The sequence below is a fragment of the Diabrotica virgifera genome, chromosome 1 (genome assembly GCF_917563875.1).
Source record: "Diabrotica virgifera virgifera chromosome 1, PGI_DIABVI_V3a".
NCBI lineage: Eukaryota > Metazoa > Arthropoda > Insecta > Coleoptera > Chrysomelidae > Diabrotica > Diabrotica virgifera.
In genome coordinates this window covers 254,367,026-254,392,673 of record NC_065443.1, presented here as the reverse complement: position 1 = coordinate 254,392,673, position 25,648 = coordinate 254,367,026, and the positions used below count along the sequence as shown (strand labels likewise).

Genomic DNA, 25,648 nt, shown 5'->3' with positions numbered 1-25,648 from the left:
TAACATTTCTACTAAATTTTGAAAAAAAAATTCACACCACTAATGGTCCTTGTTATACAAATACAGCTGCAATAAATAAAACCTGTATATAAAATACCCTAAGGAAGACAACGAATTTTAAGAGCGAGAAACCTAATAAGTGGAATTACTCAAAAGTAAGAAATTGGACTTTGGCCCTTCTTCTTCCAAGGTACAGAACTTACACTAGACAATAAATAGTTTTTGCTGTGAACTAGTCGTACTCTGCCTTTGCTGGAAGCCCTGTTCAAATAAATGCTTATCGATTTGAACAATAATGAATCTCTTAGATAGCTTGTAGAACTATACTTCTCAATTTATTACTTACTCCCTAAGATATTTGAAAAGGAAAACTGACTACAAAGAAACAGTTCTAGCTAGAACAACATTAATACTAACCTTTACCATGTATTTATCTGCCAAAGCCAGAATAGGCATGACATTAGTATGTGTAATCATAATTTTTCCTGTATAAAAATACTCTAAAAACATTGGGAAGACTGGTTCACATACAGACATTTCTTGAAGTTCGATTCTACTTTCGTGGCATTCTGACCACTCTGGACGCATAAGCATTACCTATAACAACAATATATTGGTTAGAAAATATCATACTAAACATATCGCTCGTCCGGAAAAAAAGTGACACAACTGAAAAAATGCATAATTCCAGTTCGTCTTTCTAGCATGATCGATAATGCTAGTAGGCTCCTGCCTGTTCATTGCAATCAAGTCTTCCCCAGACGATGAGGTCCAGCATTCTAGCCATCGTTTTGGTGGTCTCCCTGTGGTCTTTTACCTACTGGGATATTCGTTTTTGCGCTTTTATTTATTTTTATTTATTTATTTCAACGGTAGGACCATTTACAAAAGAATACAAAAAAAAATAGTAAAAGTAAAGATCATGTATAAAAAACATCAAAAAATCAACGAATAAAAGACAATTAAACAATAAAATTTGTAAAATAACACAGTATATCAAATCACAGAAGATGAAAAATATCACATATTTAAATCATTAAACTCCCAAGCTGCCTTTTGAAGATATTAATGTTTGGACAGAATGGATCAAGTAGCATGTCATTGCAAAAGCTGAGCATTCTCGACAAGGGAAAATGACGAGCATACTCAGTCCTATGAAAAGGAATATAAAAGAGTGCAGTGTGTCGAGTTCTATGTATTGTGTTTAAGTACACATTATCCAATAACGAGGGACAATTAATAGCATTGTTTAGAATTTTAAATAGAAACAACATATCCGCTCTCAACCTGCGGTTCTTCAGTGTAAGCAATGTTAAATTGAGACATTATTCCAGAATAATCTATGACGAAATTTTCAGTATTTCTTATATTAGTATGTGCTTTATAAGCTAAAGATCTTAGAAACTTCCGCTGAACGCTCTCCAATCCATCAACGTAGACTTGATGAAATGCAGACCAAACAACAGAGCAGTATTCAAGTCCTGGGCGCACTAGAGAGCAGTACAGTAATTTGAATACAGTAGGTGAGAGATCATGACTGTTGCGATAAATAAAACCAAGATTGCGAAATCCTGTTTCCTTAATTTTAAGATAATGGCTTCTAAATGTCAATGCACAATCCAATAATACACCCAAATCTTTAATCTTAGTAACTGAATCCAAGAGTACATCATTGAACATATCTATTAGCTGTTAGATGAGTGTTTCTCAACCGCCGGTCCATGGACCGGCGCCGGTCCGTGGAAAAATTTTGCCGGTCCGCAGAAAATATGTTGCATTTGCAAACCCCCCGCGAATTTCACGCTCTGAGACAGTGACATCCAACAGAAGAAGTTCGTTGGCCTGTGCACTGATGGAGCAGCTAATATGACAGGAAAGCACTGTGGTGTTGCTAAAAAAATTCAAGAAGTTTCGTCCTCAGATCTCATCATTACACATTGTGTCATACATCGTCAACATTTAGCAACGAGAAATTTGTCACCAGGACTAAATGATGTTCTTTTGCGAATTTATAAAAATCGTGAATTTTAATAATAACAGCGATTTAAATTCAAGATTATTTGCAAGACTTTGCCAAGAAGTAGGGGCAGAACACTACTTGTAACTACAACTAATAACTATTACTTCATGCTGAAGTAAGATGGTTGTCTCGGGGCAAAGTATTGACAAAAATATTTGAATTACGAACAGAAGTGAAAATATTTCTAAATGAAAAAAAATCTTCATTATCGAATTATTTTTCCGTTACAGAATGGGTCGCAAAACTGGCCTATCTGAGCGACATATTTTCTTACGTTAACGATTTAAATTAAAGTCTTCACCTTCGGGGTAGTACAACAGATATATTTAATTTGCACAGCAAAATAGATGCTTTTAAGAAAAAGATTAAGTGTTGGTTAACGCAAGTTAAACAAAATAATTGTCAAATATTCTCCGCTTACTTAGATTTCCTAAATACCAAAAAAGAATTAAATTATATAAAACGTAATGCAACAATTTGTATCCATTTACAAGCATTGTATGATGGGTTTGAAAAGCATTTTCCCACAGGCATCGGTGTACGTACTTGAGAGTAATTTATCGATAATACAAATCCTTTCATTTGTAGTGTTAACAAAATGAATCAGGGATACAAAATGGGTAACCGAACCATGAGAATACTTGCTACGCAGATGATGCAATCTTAATAGCCGAAAACGAAGATGACTTACAACGCCTACTACAAAAATTCAAAATAACCGCCGAAAAGTATAACCTGACACTATCCACAGAGAAAAAAACCCAATCGATGGTAATATCCAAGAACCCAATTAGATGTAAATTAGTAGTGGACGACCATATAATCGAACAGGTAATGGATTGTAGATATTTGGGTGTGGAAATATCTAGCGACAGGCATCTGTGGCAATAAACAAAACAGCAGGTAACGAAAGCAGCGAGAATATCTGATTTCCTGAGGGATATAATCTGGCGGAATAAATATAGGAGCAGCGAAAGCAAAGTCCGCATTTATAAGACATGTGTTAGACCCGTACTGACATACGCAGCTGAGACAAGGGCCGAGACAACAAAGACCAAACAAATAATCAGAATAACAGAGATGAAAACCCTAAGATCCATAAGAGGTATCACACTCAGAGATAGAATACGAAACGAAGACACATTGAGGGAGCTAGGCGTTCAAGACGTAGTGAGATGGACAAGAGCACGACGACGCATGTGAACAGACCACATAGATCGGATGGACCCTGAACTTATGGCGCAATGGGCGAAAACACAGAAGCCCAACGCCAAGCGACCCAAAAACGATGGTACGAGAGCTGGAGCTCCGGATCGCAGCAGAGACTGTAACAGAAGAAACAGGACATAGTCCTATTACAAGAAGAAGAACAAGAAGAAGAAATCCTCTCATAGAATATCTTCTTCTTCTTCACGTGCCATCTCCGCGACGGAGGTTGGCAATCATCATGGCTATTCTGATCTTAGATGCTGCTGCTCTAAACAGTTCGGTTGATGTGCATCCGTACCATTCCCTCAAGTTACGCAACCACGAAATTCGTCTCCTTCCTACACTTCTCTTGCCCTGGATGTTCCCCTGTATAATCAACTGAAGTATGTTGTATCTCTCATTACGCATAACATGCCCCAGGTACTGCAGCTTTCGTGTCTTGATGGTTTCCAATATGTCCAGTCTTTTGTTGACTCTTCTCATGACTTCGTTGTTTGTTATATGCTCGGTCCATGATATCTTCAGGATTCTTCTATACACTCACAGTTCAAATGCTTCCAACTTTTTAGTAGTCGATGCGTTAAGAGTCCATGCTTCTATCCCGTAAAGCAGAGTCGAAAAAATGTAACGCCTTGCCAGCCTAACTCTCAAGTCTAATTTCAGTTCTCTTGCACAAAGTACCTTTCTCATTTTATTGAAGTTTGTTCTTGCTTTCTCTATTCGAACTTTGATTTCTTTGGAGTAATCGTTTGTGTGATTAATTATTGTGCCAAGATAGTTATAGTTTTCTACTTGTTCTAAAGTTTTACCTTTAATTGACAGGCTTTCATCATTATTTTGGGTTTTTGATATCCTCATAAATTTAGTTTTCTTGATGTTTATTGATAATCCATATTCTTCTCCATACTCAACTATCTTGTTCATTAGCTTTTGGAGGTCTTTAAGGTTGTCTGCTATTATGATAGTATCGTCCGCATATCTAATGTTGTTAATTGGCGTTCCATTTACCTTTAGTCCTGCTGTTTCTCCCTCAAGAGCTCTTTTCATAATTTCTTTAGAGTATGCATTGAATAGTAGTGGTGACAATACACACCCCTGTCGCACTCCTCTTTTAATTTCGAACTCTTCTGATGTGTGTTCGTTAATGCGTATGTGTGCTTGCTGTTTATAATATAGATTATAGATTTGTTATAATTCGAAGGTCATTGGATTGTATTTGTTTTGCTTTGAGGACGTCCATTAGCTGTTTGTGGCGGACTTTATCGAAAGCCTTATTGTAATCTATGAAACAGACGTACATATCCTGGTTCACTTCCAAGCATCACTGGATTAGTACGTTGAATGCAAAGAGAGCTTCACGGGTACCTACGCCTCTACGGAATCTAAATTGTGTTTCTTCAATATCCATATCAAGTGTTTGGTAAATGCGTTTATGAATGATCTTTAAAAACATTTTAAGTGTGTGAGACATCAGGCTTATGGTACGGTGGTCGGTGCATTCTCTAGCATTTTTCTTTTTTGGGAGACAAATAAATGTTGAGGTCAACCATTCATTGGGTATGTTACCCGACTGATAAATTTCATTAAATAGCTTTAAGAGGACATCTATGTACTCATTTTCTATTATTTTAAGAATATCAATAGGCAGTTGATCTGGCCCCGGGCTTTTTCCGTTACTGGTGTTTTTTAGTGCATACAATATTTCTTCCTTTGTAATTTCTACACTTGTTTCCCTGTTTTCGAAAGATATGTCTTGTAGGCTTCCTCTTTCATCGTCGAAAAGCTCTTCCATATATTCTTTCCATCGTTTTAGCTTTTCGTCAGTCGTTTCATAGAATATGAAACTCTTCAATTAAACAATGAAGGGACACAACATATTTTAAAATTGGATTCTGATTTGACGTTAAAGGTAAATTTTTCGACAATGACATCCAATGAATTTTGGATCAAAATAAAAGAAGAATATCCCAGTCTTCACAACCAGGCTATGAAGATGTTGCTCCCTTTTGCCACAACATATTTATGTGAAGCGGGATTTTCGACAATGACAACAACTAAAAACAAAGCGCGGAATCGGTTGTCGATAAACACGTGACTTCGATTAGCACTAACCAATTTACAACCCGAAATGGACACTGTTATACAGAAGAAACAGACAATGACATTAAACTGTTAAAAATTTTGTGAAAATAGTTTTTGTAATTTTAGTTTTCAATAATAATTTACTAAACATGTAGGTAATACATATTTGAAAAAATTATTGGTCCGCTAAAAATTATCCTAAGTATTACCGGCCCCTGATAAGAAAAAGGTTGAGAAACACTGTGTTAGATTATTTATACGACCAAATGAAATACATGAACATTTAGTCGGATTTAGGCTTAAACCATTTTTTTTCGACCATAAACATATATTATTAACATCATCTTGCAGGAGATCTCTATCTGATATATCATGTATGTAACGAAATAACTTAAAATCATCAGCAAATAGTAGAAAGTGTGAGTTTTTGATAACCTTACCAATATCGTTAATGAACAAGTTAAAGAGCAAGGGACCACAATGAGACCCTTGTGGGACACCAGAACTACAATGGAGATACGAACTTGTTGTGTACGTCCCATCAAAAAGCTTTTAATCCAATTAACAATGGGTTCACCAAAGCCAGATGCATGAAGTTTATGAACCAACAGGTTATGATTAACCCTGTCAAATGCCTTAGAGAAATCAGTATAAATGCTGTCGACCTGAATCTTATTCTCAAATGCACCCAACAAGTATTGTTGGTAGTTGAGTTAGCAGAAGTAGCACTTTTAACGAGTTTGCTGTCTTCTATTCTCTTTATATGTTTGTTCCAATATCTTCGTCTCTGTCTGACCCACCTTCCTATATCCTGTATTCCACAGTTTTGTCTGATGTCTTCACTTCTTATTCTGTCACGTGCAGTTTTTCCTTGTATACTTCTTAGTGTTCTCATCATTTGTAACGTTCTATTTGTGTCTGGTCTTGTTTCTGTAGCATATGTTATAATAGGTCTTATTGCTGTTTTACATATTTTGACTTTGCTTTCAATATTTAGATATTAAGATTTCTTCCATAAGATTTCTTTCAGGCATCCCGACTGCTTTCATTGTTTGTTCTCTGACCTCTCTTGAGAGATTTCCATAGCTTGTTATATCCGCTCCAAGATATTTGAAATGATTCACCTATTCCACAGTTTTGGAGTCAATTTCTAATCTGCATCTTATCGGTTCTTTGGAAATTACTAGGCACTTAGTCTTCTCAGTGTTGATGAGCATAACAGGCGGACTGAAAAGTTCGTAGGCTAACATAGAAAGACATTTTTTTTGATAAAATTTGATTTTATTATTCAATATAGTTACCTTCGAGGGTGATACAACGATTATGGCAGTCATACAACTTTTCAATACCTTTTTTATAATACAATTTGTCTTTAGCCTCAAAATAAGTCTCAGTTTCAGCGATTAACTCTTTATTGGTGCTAAATTTCCAGCGAGCATTCTATTGAGGTCAACTAACAGGTTGTAGTCGCCGGGAGCCATATCTGGTGAATACGGTTGCTGCGGAGGCAATTCGAAGCCCAATTCATGAAATTTTGCCATCATTTTCAGTAATTTGTTACACGGTGCGTTGTCTTGGTGAAACAGCACTTTATTTTTCTTCAAATGGGGCCATTTTTACGCGATTTCGTTCTTCAAACGCTCCAATAACGCAATGTAATAGTCGCTGTTAATTGTTTTTTCCTTTTCCAGATAGTCGATGAATATTATACCATGCGCATCCCAATATACTGATGCCATAACTTTGCCAGCCGACTGTTGCGTCTTTCCACGCTTTGGAGTCGGTTAATCAGGTGCAGTCGACCCGGCAGACTGTCGATTGGACTCTGGTGTGAAATGATGGAGCCATATTTCATCCATTGTAATATATCGACGCAAAAATTCGGTTTTATTACGATTGAATAGCTTCAAATACTTCTCTGAAACACCAATTCGTTGTTGTTTTTGATCGATTGTGAGCTCTCGCGGCACCTATTTTGCACAGAGCTTTCGCATACCCAAATATTCATGCACAATATATCCGTCACGTTCCTTTCATATCTTTACAGTCTCAGCTTTCTCGAACAACTTCACTTTATGGTCATCCAAAATTATTTTGTGGACTTTTTTATGTTTTCATCGGTAACAGCCTTTTTGGGGGTCCACTGCATGCATCGTCCTCGGTGCTTATTTCGCCTCATTAAAACTTAGCAAACTATTTCCCAACGATTGATTTTCCTGGTGCAGACTCTGAATATTGTTTATCAAGCCAAGCTTTGGCTTCAACAGTATTTTTCGCCAAAAAGCAATCAATTATTAAGGTGCGAAATTCCTTTTTATCCATTTTTTTTTTAAACTAACATAAGTTGCTTCACTTAAAATGCTATATCTTTTAAATTAATAGTTCGACAGCTGTCAAATTTATAAACGCATCTTTTGAATGTTAGGGCTGACTAAAAATGATATGGATTTAATACTAGTAGCGCCATCTATGTGTCAGCCTACGAACTTTTCAGCCCGCCGATTATTTAGTTCTTTAGCTTTAGCATTAAATGCATGCAGTAGCCTTTGGATATTGTCTTCAGAATCGGCGATAAGGACAGCATCGTCAGCGTAGCAAACGACTCTAAAGAATGTGTTACCATCTTAAATCCAGCTGTTTTGGGAAGGTTTTCTATTATTTTGTCCATTAAATTAAATATGAAAGGGCTCAGTGAATCGCCTTGACGGATTCCTGTGTTTATAACTATGTCTTCTGTTGTCAAATGTCCTACTCTTATTTTTGTTTTACATTGTTTGTTAATATCGTGTACTAGGTTAATTAGTCTATGATGGCTTAGCCCTTTTTCTCCCATTATTTCTAACACATCCTTTAATCGCATTCTGTCAAAAGCCTTGGTCCTATCGACAAAACACATATATTATTAAATTTTATGGATTGTTCCGCTATCTGTCTGATAACAAATATTGCATCAATGGTAGATTTATTTTTCCGGAAACCTTGTTCTTCCCGTATGGTTATAGTTTTGGTGGTTTCTTCCAATATAGTTTTTGTGAATGCTTTGAGAGAGCTGTTAAGCACTGTTATTCCCCTATCGTTTTCTGGATGTGTTTTCTCTCCCTTTTTGAAAATGAGTATTGTTATGCTGTTTTTCTATTCGCTACATGCTCTGTTGTTTGTATAATTCCCGTTAACTTGTTAAATTGACTCCAAAATTCCTATACTTTTGCCAGGAAAAGTGTCGCATAGATGTTTACTTCAAACTTCGGAAGATGGCGGTAGTGTCATTATTCATTTGGTAGTGAAATGAAATGGAGTAGGAGATTTAAAGATGATATGCCATGCTACCCGATTAGCAACCGGCGTCCTCGAGTTTCCGGGCTGGACGATGTGAAATCAGAGACCGGCCACGCAACGGTGGGTACCAGGCCTTGCGTGGAAAATATGCGACTGGATAAAACAAATAAAACAAATGAAAATATCAGAAAATATACTGTTAAGATAGCTACATGGAACGTAAGAACTCTTCTTCTTCGAAGATTTACAGATGATGCTAAATAGAGTAAATACAACTGGCAACCGATCTGGACTGAAGATCAATAGAAAGAAAACTAAATTTATGGTGATCAGTAAAAAGACCATTCAACATATCTACCTGAATATTGAAGCCGAACGTATTGAAAGAGTACACCGATTTAAATAGCTGGGATATACAGTAAATGATAAGTGGGACCCAGACGTAGAGATTAGGATCCGAATTGAAATAGCAAGATCCAAATTCATAAAAATGAGAAAGCTCTTAAGCAACCGCAACCTAAGCGTTAACCTCCGATGGCGCGCCACGAAATGCTACATACTCTCTAAGCTACTTTACGGAGTAGAAGGGTGGACGTTAACAGCAGCAACTATAAAGAAGTTAGCGGCTCTAGAAATGTGGCTGTATCGACGCATACTGAGAATACCTTGGACAGGCAGAGTGACCAACACAGAGGTATCGAGACGAATGGGTAAAGAGGTGGAATTGTTAACAACTGTTAAAAGGGGGAAAGCGTCATACCTGGGCCATGTGTTCCGTAATGATAAGTACAGTCTGCTAAAGCTTATCGTGGAAGGCAAGAATGAAGGTAGAAGAGGTTTGGGCAGAAAGAAGAAATCCTGGCTGAGAAACTTGAGAGAATGGTTTCAAATACCAGAAGCTGCGAACATAATACATGCGGCACAAAACAGAGAAACCTATCGTTTGATGGTCGCCAACAGGCGCGGATACAGAGGGGGTCAACGGGGCTTTAGACCCCCCTATTGTACTTAGTCTCTAAATATTATTTTTTTACAGTTTTACAATTGTCCCGACGTAAGCAAAGGAACATCACTGCTACAAATTATCATTTTGTGTAACTGTTTTACGCAGAGTGTTTGATTTGAATTATTAATTTATCAACAATATGTTTCCACATTTTAAACAATGAACAGTATGTCCGAATGCATTCACACAACGGTCGAGATTATGTGGCAACATTGGAACATTCAATACAGTTTATTCACTGTTGTAATTCGGTTTGGGTGTAGCAAAACTAGCGGTATTTAAAGACAATCAGATCCAAAACGACAATTTCTGATATGGATGTCAATCCCAAGGAACCATCCAATATCTTACCGGGGGATGCCAGGCGTTTGCTGCAACTGAATAAGGAACGGCATGACTCAGTAGGAAATATCCTTCATTGAGAGATCAGGTATATCAAATCAGGTATATTAGGCATATCAGATAGGGTATCAAAGTGGGACTTCTCCAAACCAACCATCTCCCATATTAGAAATACGTCCATGAGAGTATGCTTGAGAAATACAATTACTGGGACAGCAGACTAAACAGTGGCATATAATAGAACAGATCTCATTCGTTAATAAATTCATGATACAAAACACTAATTAATGTGGCGATACCTAACAACAATAACCTGCGTGTCAAATATAATGAAAAGACAGCCAAGTACAGAGATTTGGAAGTACCCAAACAATACCTACCTATTATTCTCTCTACTACTGGAGTCATACCGAAGAACCTTCTAGAATACATATAACAGTTGGGTCTGAATGAACATCTGTATAGACATAGACTATGCTGAAAGCTGTACCACTTTCAACGACCAGATAATGTACACGAAAATTTTATTTTTGGGAGATACTCTCCAGCATACTGTCACCTAGGGCTCAGTAGCACGGAAAAGGATAGGATAGAGATAGTAGTACCAGAGCTCAATCCATTGAGTGCAGTAGAGAGAACAACATTACCGTGGTATCGAGGAGGAAGAGGACATAGGGTGCATAGGCAAGCAGCTGAAAAAGCTGGTTGCTAATTTTAGAACTTATTGTCAAACGCAAGCCGAGACATCTACTTTAAATTGCTCAATTTGGGCATTAGATTAAACAGCGCGGCTTAATGCAAGCAATGAGCATAAACCACTTTTCTAAATAAGAAAATGCAAAACTGGATGATTTGAACTACTAGTTGATATCAGGAAGGATATTTGCCGAAGCAGAGGAAAGATTATTCACCAGGAATTTACCAATAAACTGGGACTTCTCCAAAACGACCATCTCCCTTGTTATCAATACATCCCTGACAACATGTTTGAAAACGACAACTACAAGCTATACTGGGAGCGCGAGCCGTACGGCTAAATCTGGATAATAATAATAATAATAATAACATTTTCGGGAAGTCCAGCCCCCCTATTAAGAATTTCTAGATCTGCTCCTGGTCGCCAACCTTCGGTAGAAGACGGCACATAAAGAAGAAGAAGTAAAATGAATATTTTTATTCCAGAACAATGACACTTTTGAGTTCTGGTGTTCGAAGAAAATGTACCTATTGTTATTTATTTTGAAAACCGTTATATTTCAAGAAGTATCCTAGGTATTTTCCGTTAATGTTTAAAAAAGTGACCAATATTTTAAAAGAAAAGTGACATAACTCAAAATGTTGATCTTTTTTCTTTGTTAAATCAGATACAAGAATAAAAAACCGCTAAACGCCGTAAAAATGAGTGGCGCATAAAATATTCCAGCTACAAAAGATCTGATATGAATGTTACGTGGCGCGAAAATGGATTTTCATTTGATGCAAAACAAAATTCTAGTTTTATTTTAAAAGATTTTTCCATAATATTTGCTAAATTTGAAGTAAACGCGCCACAAAAGAGTAACTTTGATACAGTTTGAATTTTGAAACTCTTTTGTGGCGCGTTTACTTCAAATTTAGCAAATATTATGGAAAAATATTTTAAAATAAAACTAGAATTTTGTTTTGCATCAAATGAAAATCCATTTTCGCGCCACGTAACATTCATATCAGATCTTTTGTAGCTGGAATATTTTATGCGCCACTCATTTTAACGGCGTTTAGCGGTTTTTTATTCTTGTATCAGGAGTTTTTCAAAGTTATTTATAAATTAAATGTATGAAGTTGAATGCAATGTTCCTCTATTACACGTCAAGCTTTATAAATGGTCACCTTTGTTGCATTATCTCCCAAATTATCTAGTGTCCATCGAATGTACACTAGATTTTTTCTCTATTCGAAATAGAATGAAAAAAAATATTGAGATGGCCGGTAAATGAAGTCGGATTGCCCGTTGCCAGATCAAATTTAGCGTCTTAACCACTACAACTACATAAACCATTTGGGGAATAATCGTTAATTGGATTATAATTTTGTAGCTTAATAACTTCTAAACGGCTTAACCAATTTTGATCAGTAAACATGAGTTTGAAACGTATTGACCAGTACTTAGTATCTGATGGATCTAAGGTCAAGTATGATAACTAAAGCTATTACAGGAATTATTGAGCTTGGGAAACCGTTTTTCCCACAGGAAATAGATTTTATCATATTTATGAAGCATATAACTTAAACATTCGAACTTTTCCGGATATGAGGTATACACCGTTAGATTCGTCTTGAGTCCTTCTACAACCGCTAAGTTATTGGCGCAATTCGTAGGTTGAAATGTTGAGTAATTGTCGAAAAACCAAAATTTTCAAAGTTTAGTTTTTCAGTTTTTCGGCTATACTGAGCCGTGTGTATGTCTGATCCTAACCGCTTAAACACCAAATGAAAGCTTAAGTCAGCACTATTGATTTGATGTATTTGCGGTTCTCCTGCCTCTTCTTGATCCGAATATAGATACTCCCAAAAAACATGCCGTTTTGTACCTACCAAGTCCTATAGCTGGCTTATGGTTGGTCAAAAATCACAAACTACACCGGTTCTAAATTTGCCCTGACCCCATCTTTAAACACAGAGAAAAAATATCAAATCGGTTTAACTTTCAAACACACATACATACATATCCACAAACATTTTCCCTTTTTAAATAAAAATTGAGTCACATTTCTAATCTCTATAACTTTTGAATGGTATAACCGATTTTCAAAATTAGACATGCGTTGGAAAGGTACTGGTCAGTTCTATTAGAAGCCGCAAAGGTTGGACTTAAATTTTTAAACTTTTTGGGAGTTTTGGGGACGAGAACGGAAAACAGACCCTAAATAGGAAGGGCCGTAAAATCTACACCCTTGGACCAAAATCGATGGTGGACATATAAATGGGTGAGCCTTTTTCTGAACTTTAAGATGGGAGTTGGCCCAATTTTCAATTCACTCAGATTTAGAAAATCGAAAATTTTGTGTATATATAGTGTCGCGTGTAGGGGGGTGTGGGTGTGCGCCACTGGCAAGAACTGCCGTTCTCTGGTAATGTTCAAAACTAGACATGCGTTGAAAAGGTAATGATTAGTACTGTTAGAAGCCGCAAAGGTCGGACTTAAATTTTTCGAAGTTTTTGGGAGTTTTGGGGACCAGAACGAAAAACAGACCCTAAATAGGAAGGGCCGTAAAGTAGACACCCTTGGACCAAAATGGATGGTTGACATATTAATGGGTGAGTCTTTTTCTGAACTTGAAGATGGGTGTTGGCACAATTTTCAATTCAGTCAGATTTAGAAAATTTCGTGTATATAATAGTGTCGCGTGTAGGGAGGTGTATTTCTGCGTCACTGGCGAGAATTGCCGTTATCTGGTAATCTTTTCGATATAAAACTAACAGCTTCGATAACTAATAAATCGAAAACTATTCATTTTATCAAAAAATTGTATAATGAACATTTTTTGCTTATAATTAATATTTTTACCAGCATTTGCGGTCAAAATATAAAAAAAAATTTCCACCCTCGAGATGAGGTGGCAACCACCCCATGGTAAAAGCGTCTTTCGGCATCATATAGATTTTGATCCTTGGACTATCCACTACTTATTGTTAAATTTTCAAGTAAATCTATCCATTCTGTAAAAATTGCGATATGAAAAATTTCAGTTCCTGGACTAATTATACTTTTGGAGCTCTATAACTTCTGAACGGCTTACCTGATGTTGATCACTAAACATGAATTTGAAACGTATTGATAAGTAGTATCTGATGTATCCAAGATCGAGTATGATAACTGAACGTATTACAGGAATTATTGAGTTTGAAAAACCGTTTTTCACATAATAAATAGATTTGATCATACTTATGAAGCCTATAACTTAAAAATTCGAATTTTCCCAGATATAAGGTATACACCGTTAGACGCGTCCTGAGTCCTTCTACAAACGCTTAGTTATTGGCGCAATTCGTAGGTTGAAATGTTGAGTAATTGACGAAAAACCAAAATTTTCACAGTTTAATTTTTCAGTTTTTTGGCTATGGTGAGCAACGTGTATGTCTCAGCTTGATCGCTTAAGCGCCATTTGAAAGCTTAACTCAACCCTATTGATTTGGTGTATTTGCGGTTTTCCTGTCTTTCCTTGAACCTAAGATATATACGCCCAAAAAATATGCTATTTTGTATCTACCTAGCCCTCTAGCTGACTTACGGGTAGTCAGAAGTCAAAAATTAGACCGGTTCTGAATCGGCCCTCACACCCTCTTGAAACACAGAAAAAAAAATTCAGATCGGTTTAACTTTTCCACACACATACATACATACATACATATCCACAAACATTTTCCATTTTTTAAATAAAAATTGAGTCATATTTCTGAGCTCGATAACTTTTGAATGGTATAACCGATTTTCAAAATTAAACATGCGTTGGAAAGGCAATGATCTGTGCTATCAGAAGCCGCAAAGGTCGGGCTTAAATTTTTGAAATTTTTGGGAGTTTTGGGGACGAGAACGAAAAACAGGCTTTAAATGGGAAGGGCCGTAAAATCCACACTCTTGGACCAAAATGGAGAAGTAACATATGGATGGACGAGTCTTTTCCTAAACTTTAAGATGGGATTTGGCCTAATTTTCAATTCAGTCAGGTTTAGAAAATCGAAAATTTCGTGTATATATAGTGTCGCATGTAGAGGTGTTGTGCGCCACTGGTGAGAACTACCGTTCTCTGTGGATAGTTTATTTTGGTTTTGCTTCTTACACAATTAGAAACATTCGCGTATCCATATTCATAGTTTTTATTTATAAATTTTAGCAGTTCTTGTTTAAAATTTTACAGTTAAATTAAGATCAAGAAAATTAATTTTTGTCTCCCCTGAAAAAAGTTGTTTTTTAGCTGTGACATTTTTCTTCCATATGAGCGATGTGTTATTAGTTTTTTAATATTTATGTATTTTAAACTATCTAAAAAATATATAATAAACAATATTTACGTGAAAAACATCACTGGAGGCACATAAAATGATTCTGTGAGCACCATACTCCTTATGGCCCACGACAAAATAGACATCGCACATTTCTTTTTCGAAATAGAGTCTCTTCAAAACTTTAAGTACGTTCTCAGAGTTGTCTACCTAAAATAAACCACAAGTAAGATACATTTTTCACTTTCACACAGTAAAAACAGATAAGTATTTGTAATGGTTATCTGTAATCTAGATACAACAGTTCTTAATCTGTAGTACATGTAACACTGGTGGTACATATCATTATTTTTGGTGGCATACAAAATGCAAAAACACAAAAACAGAGCCAAAATCAGCATCACATAAAACAATAAAAAAAAAACTTAAAACTTAAAAATATAGGAGCATTGTCGAGTAGTAGTACACAAGTGAGTTGACGTTAGCTGCATACCTTGTTATTTTAATTATAAAGTAATCAATAAATGGTTACAGAACTGTAGAAGCTGTAGAAGAATGTTCTGTTCAAGAAACAAGTGATATATCATGTACTTCAAGCAATGTAACAAACAACGATTTAAACATATATTGTAAAAAACAAAAAACAGTTACCAGATGATATGATTCAAATTGTTTAAAAATGGGATTTTTTGTCGATATTAACGAAGAGCCCGCCCGCAATTTGTAATATTTGAAGTATCTAAAGCACAAGAACCTATCAGGACAACCGCTAGATTTTTTTTAAATGAAAGAAGGTAAACTTTCGTCAAGCAATTTAATGAGTATTTCACAGAACATTATTCTGAATTTGAAAAGATACACAATCCCTTTTTGTTGAGTTGTCAACCCAGGAGTTAAGTGCAAAACCAGGGGTGGGGGTGTCCTGCTGGCAGTAAAGAAGAAATTTAGGGTCGAACCAGTTCAAATTAATGTAAGTTGTCATATTGAGTGCTTACTACTAAAAGTCAAACTTAAAAATGTATTTTTCTATTTATGTCTTACATATTTGCCTCCTAATACATGTGATGATGATTATGTAAAGTTTTTATCTATTTTTGATGATATTTTGGGTACTAATGTAAATTTTTTGTTGTTAGGTGATTTTAATTTGCCTTTTTATGGTAACAGGGGCTGTGCAAAATGTGATTTGTTAACTAATTTTATTGATATACATAACCTTACCCAACACAACTCAGTGTATAATCATATGCAAAGAAAGTTAGATTTAGTATTTTCAAACATGAATGTCAACAATTTAATAAAATGCAATGTACCACTTGTTAATGAGGACATATATCATCCTTGTCTTTAATTTATGGTCACATTTAATTTTTTAGATTCAACCGAGAATTGTATCAAAAATTCATTTTTCTATGACTATGCAAAGGGTGATTTTCATCTTTTGTATGGCCTCATTCAAGATATGGATTGGACAAAGCTGGAGGGGTGCTTTAATGTGGATGTATGTATGCAGTTGTTTTATGAAAAGCTGTATGCATGTATTGATCAGTCAATACCCAAAAAACAGTCAAGGAATGTATTAACAACAACAAACAGGTATCCAATCTTCTTTACTTCGGAACTTATATCAAAGATTAAATGTAAGAATCGTCTTCATAGGCAGGTAAATAAATCTGCAAATGCTTTGGTTTTGGATGAATATAAATCACTGAGGCGAGAAGTGAAACAGCTTAGTAGGGAAGCATATAGGTGTCACAATATAAATATTGAGAATAATGTACAAACTGACCCTAGTAGTTTTTGGTCCTTTATAAAATCCCGTGGTGTAAATAATAAAATTCCAACATAGGTCTCTTATAGGGGTGTGGACATAAGTGGCTGTCAGGATATTGCCAATGTTTTTGCAGAATATTTTGGCTCTGTATTTCAAAGATCAAATAGTCTCAATAGTACACTGAATCAGGGGGCTTTTCACTTTTCAAAAGTAACAGTTGAGAATGTTCTCCAAAGCATCAAAAGACTAAAACCAAAAAAGCCACAGGTAAGGACAATATACCAGCATACATTTTTAAAGGTTGTGCAGAGGCTCTTTCTGTCACTCTTACACTAATTTTTAATTGTCCCTTAAGCAAAGTAAATTTCCAGATAGCTTAAAGCATGCAGTTATAACACCTATATTTAAATCAGGTAATGCTGGTAACATTGAGAACTATAGGCCTATATCTGTCATCAATTCAATTGCTAAGATATTCGAGAACGAGCTTTATAACAATATTTTGAATTACTTTGGAGATAGGTTCTGTCCAGAACAACATGGTTTCTTACCAGGGAAGTCCACTGTGCCAAATTTGTGTGTTTTGCAGCAGAGGCCATAAATAATAAAACTCAGCTGGATGTAATTTTTACCGACTGCACCAAAGCTTTTGATAAGATTGATCACTCTATACTTATTGAAAAGCTAAGCAAATTTGATTTTGATTCAGAAGCATGTATGTTTCTGAGGTCATACCTTTCTGATAGGTTAAATCAAGTCAAAGTAGGAAACAGTTTATTTAAGCCATTTATGTCGACATCAGGGGTGCCACAAGGTAGCAACTTGGGTCCTCTTCTGTTCGCTATATTTATTAACGATTTGCCTCACTGTGTGAAGTTTTCGACAAGCCTGCTATTTGCAGATGATTTTACGATTTTTCGAGAAATTTCAACTCTGCAAGACTCTGAGATGCTGCAATGTGATCTGAACTCAGTAAGTCAATGGTTTGATGACAACAAAATGTTTCTAAACAGTTCTAAATGTCATGTTTTTACTATCACTTGAAAAACACAATACGTGGAGAACTAATACAAAATTTCTAACACTGTACTTGGAAGAAAGAACACTTGCAAAGATCTTGGAGTAATGTTTCAGCAAAATTTGAGATTTAGTGAACATTATCGGATCATCATTGGAATGGCATTCAGAACTCTTGGCTTCATAATTCGTAATTCAAAATTTTTTAAAAGAACTGAAACTCTAATATCGTTATACAATGCACTGGTAAGACCTCACTTATAGTATGCCTCTATTATATGGGCACCACAAGCCGAATTCAATGTTGATCTGATTGAAAAGGTTCAAAAACGATTCTTGAGGTTTCTTTATATCAGAAAGTTTGGTATCTATCCCTACATGATTTCCTATAATGCTATGCTAACTTGTTTTAAAGTTCAGCGACTGGATAATAGAAGACATTTTCATTCAACTCTTTTTATATACTATGTTATAAATCACATTAAATATAAAGATTGCTTATTTATAAATAATATTAAATTTCATGTTCCAAAAGTGTGTATTTGGATTCCGAGCAGTAAAGACGTACCATATCGCTCTCGAGATCCAAGTTACAAGTTTTTGTGCCGGTCTCGGCTATCGGCCGGGACTAGTTTATGGTAATTAGTGAAATAATAATTAAAAAACGATTTGAGTGATTAATTCTAAATTACTATTTATGTGATTAATTTTTAACTCAGTGGCGTACTATATTAAGGAAATGTACCACCAAAATCAAGTGCCAAATGGGGGGTTGTATAATGTGCCCCAAATATATACACAGCCTCAACAACCTCCAGTAATATCGCCCCCATTTTATGGATTCCCGAGCAGCCAACAGACAACAAACCAATATATCCCGCCTACTCCATTCCCAAACAATAATCACCAATATAACCAAAACCTCCCTGCACCTCAAATGGATCAACCAAATACATCAAATGCTTCCCAATACATCCTCAGTGGAGAGGAACTTGTCATGGAAAACTCAAGCGATGAAGACGACGAAACCATAGAAAATGTCCATGATTGGCAAACAGTCAAAAAAATTACAAAAAAAAGAAAAGCAAACCCCAAAGATGATAACACAACAACAATGCAAGTGAGTACAAACAACAGATTTGAACCATTAGAAAACCTAACTGATAATAATAACACACCAGTAACACCTAAACCTCCACCTATATTTATCTATGGGGTAAATGATATCAAAAAGATGACTGAAAACCTATCGACAGTCATTAAAGCAGAAGACTACCAGTCGAAAGCTCTCCCAAATGACACAATAAAAATAAACACAAAAACTATTGAGTCATACAGAAAACTTATACAGCATTTAAATAGTAGCAAAATAGTTCATCACACATACCAAGCAAAACAAGATAGAGCTTATAGGGTAGTTATAAGAAATTTACACCACTCGATGCCAGTTGAAGAAATAAAAAGTGAACTAGCTAAATCAGGGCATACTGTCCGTAATATCATTAACGTATTACACAGAGTTAATAAATCACCACTGTCAATGTTCTATGTGGACCTAGAACCGAAAGAAAACAACAAACACATCTATACACTGGATTCTATCGGCAATATGAAAGTCAGCTTTGAACCTCCTCACAGAAAGAAAAATATAACACAGTGTCAGCGCTGTCAACGTTATGGACACACAAAAGCGTATTGTACAAGACCTTACGCATGCGTGAAATGTGGAGGAAGTCATCCAACGCCAGAATGTACAAAACCCAGAAATACACCAGCAAAATGTGCCCTGTGTAACGGAGAACACACTGCAAACTATAAAGGCTGCGTAATTTACAAGGACTTGCAAAATGTAAGAAATAATAGACAACGCGGAAATCAGTCAACCCATAATAATCAGAACCCACATCAAAATGTTAACCCAGCACCAACTTCACAGTATCAGAGTCAACAATCACAGTACCAACAACAGAATGGAACCCAATCCTATGCCCAAGCAGTAAGAGCAGGAAATCAAGTAGCTGACATAGGGTCTCAGATGAACTTATTCTTAAACGAATTTAAAGCAATGTTCACCCAACTAATGAATCAAAACAGCATGATCCTTACCACGCTAACAACATTAATTAATAAAATTCATTAGATCTGTTCGAATAGCCGAATGGAACGCAAATGGTTTAGCAAACCATAAAGCAGAAGTAATCCAATTCCTAGAGGACAACATAATAGACATCCTCTTTGTATCCGAAACGCATTTCACAGAAAGAAGCGTAATTAAAATACCTCAATACTCAGTCTACCACACTAGTCACCCAGATGGAACAGCCCATGGAGGATCTGCAATAATTATAAGGAACAATATACAACATCATCAAATGCCGGAACATAAAACAGATAAGCTACAAGCAACAATACTTAATATAAATGCCAGGCCTTGGAACTTCGAAATTGCTGCAATATATAGCCCTCCTAGACATAGAATCACAACTGAAGAATACGAAGAACTATTCAACAAGCTAGGTAACAAATTCATTGTTGGAGGTGATTGGAATGCTAAGCATACGAATTGGGGTTCACGACTCATTACACCAAAAGGCAGAAGCCTACTAGATGCCATCAACAACACAAACTGCACCTACTTATCGACGGGACAACCAACGTACTGGCCGTCCGATACAAATAGACTACCAGATCTACTCGACTTCTTTATCCTAAAAGGAATTGCAGCAAACTACACAAACATAGAAGCAAGTTGGGATCTCTCGTCTGACCACACACCAATCATAGCAACAATCAGCACCCACATAATCAAACGACCTGAAATACCCAAGTTGACTTCCCCTAAAACTAATTGGTGTGAATTCAAGTACCAGCTTGACACGAATATAAATCTTGGAATCAGACTCAAAGAAAAAGATGACATAGATAAGGCTATAAACCACTTCACCTGTCAAATTCAGCAAGCTGCATATCGAGCTACACCATCAACTCCAAAGCAAGAAAACAAAAATACCACTTCGAATTATATTAGACAACTAATAGTCGAAAAACGAAGAGCAAGAGGTAGATGGCAAAGAAGCCGCAACATTAATGACAAACACGAATATAATCGATTAACCAGACAATTAAAAACAGCGCTAAATGAAGCACGCAATGCCACATTTGAACACTACATTAGTACCTTGTCTAAAGAAGATCACTCAATATGGAAGGCAACAAAACACTTAAAGAGACCTACAGAACACAACTCGCCAATTAAGAAAGATGATGGTACTTGGGGAAGATCAGACGAGGAAAAAGCTTCAGCATTTGCAGAATACTGAGCTGGTATTTTTAAAGAACACCAAGTAGAGAATAATGATGATGGAAACTTAATAAGAGACTTCCTGGATAGTGCTTGCCCTATGACGCTTCCAATAACACCATTCAATACATCAGAAGTTAAACTAGAAATAGAAAAATGCAATAACCACAAAGCACCTGGATTTGACCTAATAACAGGATTAATACTGAAACATCTTCCGAGAAGAGCATTGGTCATGCTAACTACAATATACAATAGTGCAATCAGACTGACATATTTCCCAATCACATGGAAATTTGCGCAAATAATAATGATTCACAAACCGGGTAAACCTCCAAATAAAACATCATCCTATCGGCCAATCAGCTTGTTGCCGATAATGTCTAAGATCTTCGAAAGACTACTACTTGGTAGACTGAAGAATGACATTAACCTAGATGTAGAAATACCCACACACCAGTTTGGTTTTAGAGAGAGACACTCCACAACACAACAGACTCATAGAATTATAACAAAAATCCTTACTGCTATTGAGGAAAAAAAATATTGCACAGCGGCATTCTTAGATGTAGAAAAGGCATTTGATAGAGTATGGCATACTGGACTTTTATACAAACTCAAATGTATTCTTCCAACCCCCTACTACCTAATCATGAAATCCTACATTGAAGATCGTTACTTCCAAGTAAAATATAACACAGCAACTTCTACATATTTTCCCATTAAATCAGGTGTACCACAGGGTAGTGTCCTGGGCCCTCTCCTCTACCTATTATTTACCGCAGATATCCCAACCACTGAAACAACCCAAATCTCAACATTCGCTGATGACACCACCATAATCGCTGTCAATGAGGACCCTATTATCGCGTCTGCACAACTGCAAAACCACCTTGACCAATTGGGAACATGGCTCAACAAATGGAAGGTGAAAGTAAATGAAACGAAGTCAACCCAAGTTACATTTACAAACCGAAGAGATGTATGCCCAACAATAACACTAAATGATACACAATTACCAGTCAGCACACAAGTCAAATATTTGGGACTAACCCTTGACAAAAGATTAACATGGAAGCCGCACATCCAAGCCAAGAAAACCCAGATCAACATCAAAATACGACAAATGAGCTGGCTTATTGGTCGAAAATCAAAACTCAATATTGAAAATAAACTGCTCCTGTATAAAACTATGATAAAACCAATTTGGACCTATGGTGTTCAACTCTGGGGATGCTCAAAGCCATCAAATATCAAGATAATACAAAGAGTCCAATCAAAAATATTGAGGATGATATTTAACGCACCCTGGTATGTAAGCAATAAAACCCTACACGAGGACTCAGCTACACCCTTGGTAGAGGAAGAAATTCCAAGGATCACAAAGAGCTACCTTGATGGACTGAGAAGTCATCCAAATGATGAAGCAAGACTGCTGAACACTCCTCCCGAATTCGCAAGACGACTGAAGAAACTATGGCCAACAGATTTAATAAATTAAATATATACATATTGTGATCAAATGTAAAAAATTATAATAGGAGGGTTGCCACAGGGCAGCTTCTCCCTCATGTATTTAACATTCAAACTATTTGCTTATAGCTTCGATGAAGCAGATTGTAAATGAAAATATGTAATAAAAAAAAAAAAAAATAATAATCATGTTCCAAAAACACATTTAACCCGCCATTACACGCGCTATGAGGGAATCCCTCACCATATTTGTTTATAACCAATGAAATTGTGTAAACTAATACGATAACCTTAAGCACCCAGGAATGCCTTTAGCATGGTTCATGAGAGGGTATGAAAAAGTTATAGAATATTTCTGGCGGTCAGTGTGCTGTGTGATAGTTGAAAGAAGAGACATCCCTCTTCAAGTGAGGGAATTCCTCACTGCGCATGCAATCACGGTGAAATCACGTTTCTGTTATCTCAAAGAAACTTTTAGGTTTTTATTTAATATTTAGGTAGGTTTAATTAAAATATTATTGTTTGGATTAGGTTAGGAACAGTGGCATACCGAGTGAGGGGTTTAGGGGTTAAAAGCCCACCCAGAGCATAAAGAAATATATAAAAAAGAAAGTAGGAAAATGTAACTTGTCTTTCACAAATAATACAAAAAACTTTCGGTGCCCAAGCTAAACCCCCCCTCCCCCCAGAGGAAAATTCTAGGTGCGCCACTGGTTAAGAACCCATTTTTAAATTTACCTATTCTAATTGGGAAATAAGCCAAAATTTAACTTGAAAAATTGATTTTATTGACGTTTCGAAATCCACCTCGGACGTCATTATCAAAATACAAAATATTAATAGTTAATTACATAAATACCACAAAGAAATAGCTTCAGAACAGTTGTTAATTTTAATTTGTATTTTTAGTAAAATTAATTCGCGTAAAGAACGTTAATTTTTTCAGTGGCTTGCTGAAATTGAAAATTAAGAAAACTTGCTTTTGATCTATGTATATTATTTTTACTTTTGTTTTGTTAAATTAATAAAAAAAGTTGGTATACGAGACTTTCTATAATATGTGAGTACAACCCATTTTATATTTATACATGTTGACATTCATTCTTCTTCGAAATAAGTCGAACTTATGTAGGTGAGGGCGACGCTCATACGCGTGCAACCACGTCCAAATAGAAGATGCGTGTAACGGCGGGTTAAGAATTAATAACAAACGACTGTTCTCAACTAATAAGACTGATTGTTCACCCATAAATAAGATGTTAGAAGAATGTAACCATATGATAATTAACTGTGATATAGACTTTTTAAATTCTTCTGTGAAACAAGTAAAAGTTGCTTCTGAAACAAATTTCTAGTCTACAAAAGTTGTTATCATAAAATTTTATTTAGATGTATTTATTTGTATTTAGATGTATTTATTTGTCTAGCTGTATTTGTGGTGTTTTTTTTACTTGTTTTTACTTGTTCTATTCTGTTTAGGTTTACTACATAATAATATAGGAATTAGTTTTTAGCAGTAGTAAGCACTCTTTTGATGTAATAACAATTATTTTGTGTATTAAAGGAGGTTAAATAAATAAAATAAACAAGAAAAACAATTGATTGTCGTATGGCGATGAAATAAAACTGGACTTTAAGTAATGCGACCTTGATGCATTTTGGACAAGAAGAAATTTTGATTTCCCTTCACATGCAAAACATAGTTTATTCTACTTGATACCCTTTTCGATAAAATAAGTACCTGTGCGACAATGGATTTTCCACAATGCTACCATGGTTGGAGTTGCACCAACTCGGATATTAAGTTATGTGGAAATACTCAAGCACAATATAAGGCGCTCAGAGCAACAGTGGCCTAGGCCACAAATTGAGCATTTTTAGATTAATATATCAATAAAAGCAGCAACATTAAATCTTCGGATTAACTAAACAACCTACAGTTGTTGTCTAGACAAGGGTGTAGACACTTACTCTATATTTGGCTAAATGGCGCTACATAATTTGCAGCGCCATCCCATAAGCACAATGGAAATACGAATGCAAAGATTGCATTTATCTCAAAACTTCTTTTTAGGCTTAGGCCACAAATGCTCTGAGGGCCTCATATATGAAATATAAAAATATAACCTTAAAGAATATTAACCTTGTTGAATTTTATTTTATCCATTCCTTCAAATTGCAGCACAAATATTATAGTTTATTAAATTACCTAACTACAAAGGTATTTGAGTTAGGTGGTACAAATTACAAAAAGAATGTTGTGGTAATGCAACAAAAAGATGGTGGTTGCTTAAAATGATTAAGAACCACTGTTCTAGAACGTATTTGGATAAGTTACGTACCATTTTTTGGCACGATTCGGAACTGTCTCCTGTTCCAAACTCATAGGAGCCTTTTCTACGACTTTTTGAAGGCGATGGTTCGGGACTATCGTCCCTGTCTCCTTGATAGTCCATATTCTCGTGAGAATTTTTTAAGAACAAAACTAATGAAGTCCGACAGTGTTAAAAAGTAATAAACAAATATAAGATAATTATTATACCCACTTCAAATTTATTTATAAACAATGTAACATAACCTCACTCTTTGTTTGACAGCAGACAGCACATTTGACAGAGGGTTGTGTGTTGTGATCAGAATGTTTGAGCATGTTCAGATTTTGTGACTGATGTCATTTATTTTCCAGCTAAATTGTGGAATTTTCCAGCTATTGATGCATGATTGAGGCTTCTTTTGTGTTCAAAAATGTCCGATTTCAATGTCCGAAATACAAATCAGAAAGGTATCGGGCGAAATTTTTAGACAGAAATTTTAAATTCAAACGTTCACCTTTTTGTCCCAAAAACATTTTTTTAGAGTTGACACATTCGCGACCAACCGTCACACATGTGTGACGGTGAAGTTTTCGTAAGAACTGCTGACACATATGTGTGACACCGAACTTACGTGATGAAATGTAAAATAATTTTACCACGGTTTATCACAGTGGGTCTAAATTTGGCCACAGTCCACCTGAACAATCCTTCTTTCACACGCTATGGCTGGGTTGTGTTCTGGACGTTTAAAAAAAAGAAGAAATAAGCTATAAATTTATAGAACGTATGTAAACGTCGAATACGAAAAGTATCGTTACTGTCAAAGAATACATATCTCCCTGTGAGAGAT

The 25,648-nt window shown here is 35.8% G+C and overlaps 1 protein-coding gene across 2 annotated transcripts in view; it reads right to left on the bottom strand.

The window, feature by feature from the left end:
* The window catches only part of LOC114334220 (kelch-like protein 4), a 31,343-nt gene extending 6,272 nt beyond the window's left edge, over positions 1-25,071 (bottom strand). The window contains exons 1-3 of one of the 2 annotated variants that reach the window (XM_028284254.2): positions 24,826-25,071; positions 14,988-15,128; positions 418-597 (exon numbers count right to left, since the gene is read on the bottom strand). In XM_028284254.2, the coding sequence (XP_028140055.1) occupies positions 418-597; positions 14,988-15,128; positions 24,826-24,939 (435 nt within the window). In that variant the 5' untranslated portion in view covers positions 24,940-25,071. Of the gene's footprint in view, positions 1-417; positions 598-14,987; positions 15,129-24,626; positions 24,785-24,825 lie in introns of those variants that run through there. The other variant, XM_028284255.2, reaches the window with a different exon arrangement.
* Between the last annotated feature and the right edge of the window lie 577 nt (positions 25,072-25,648).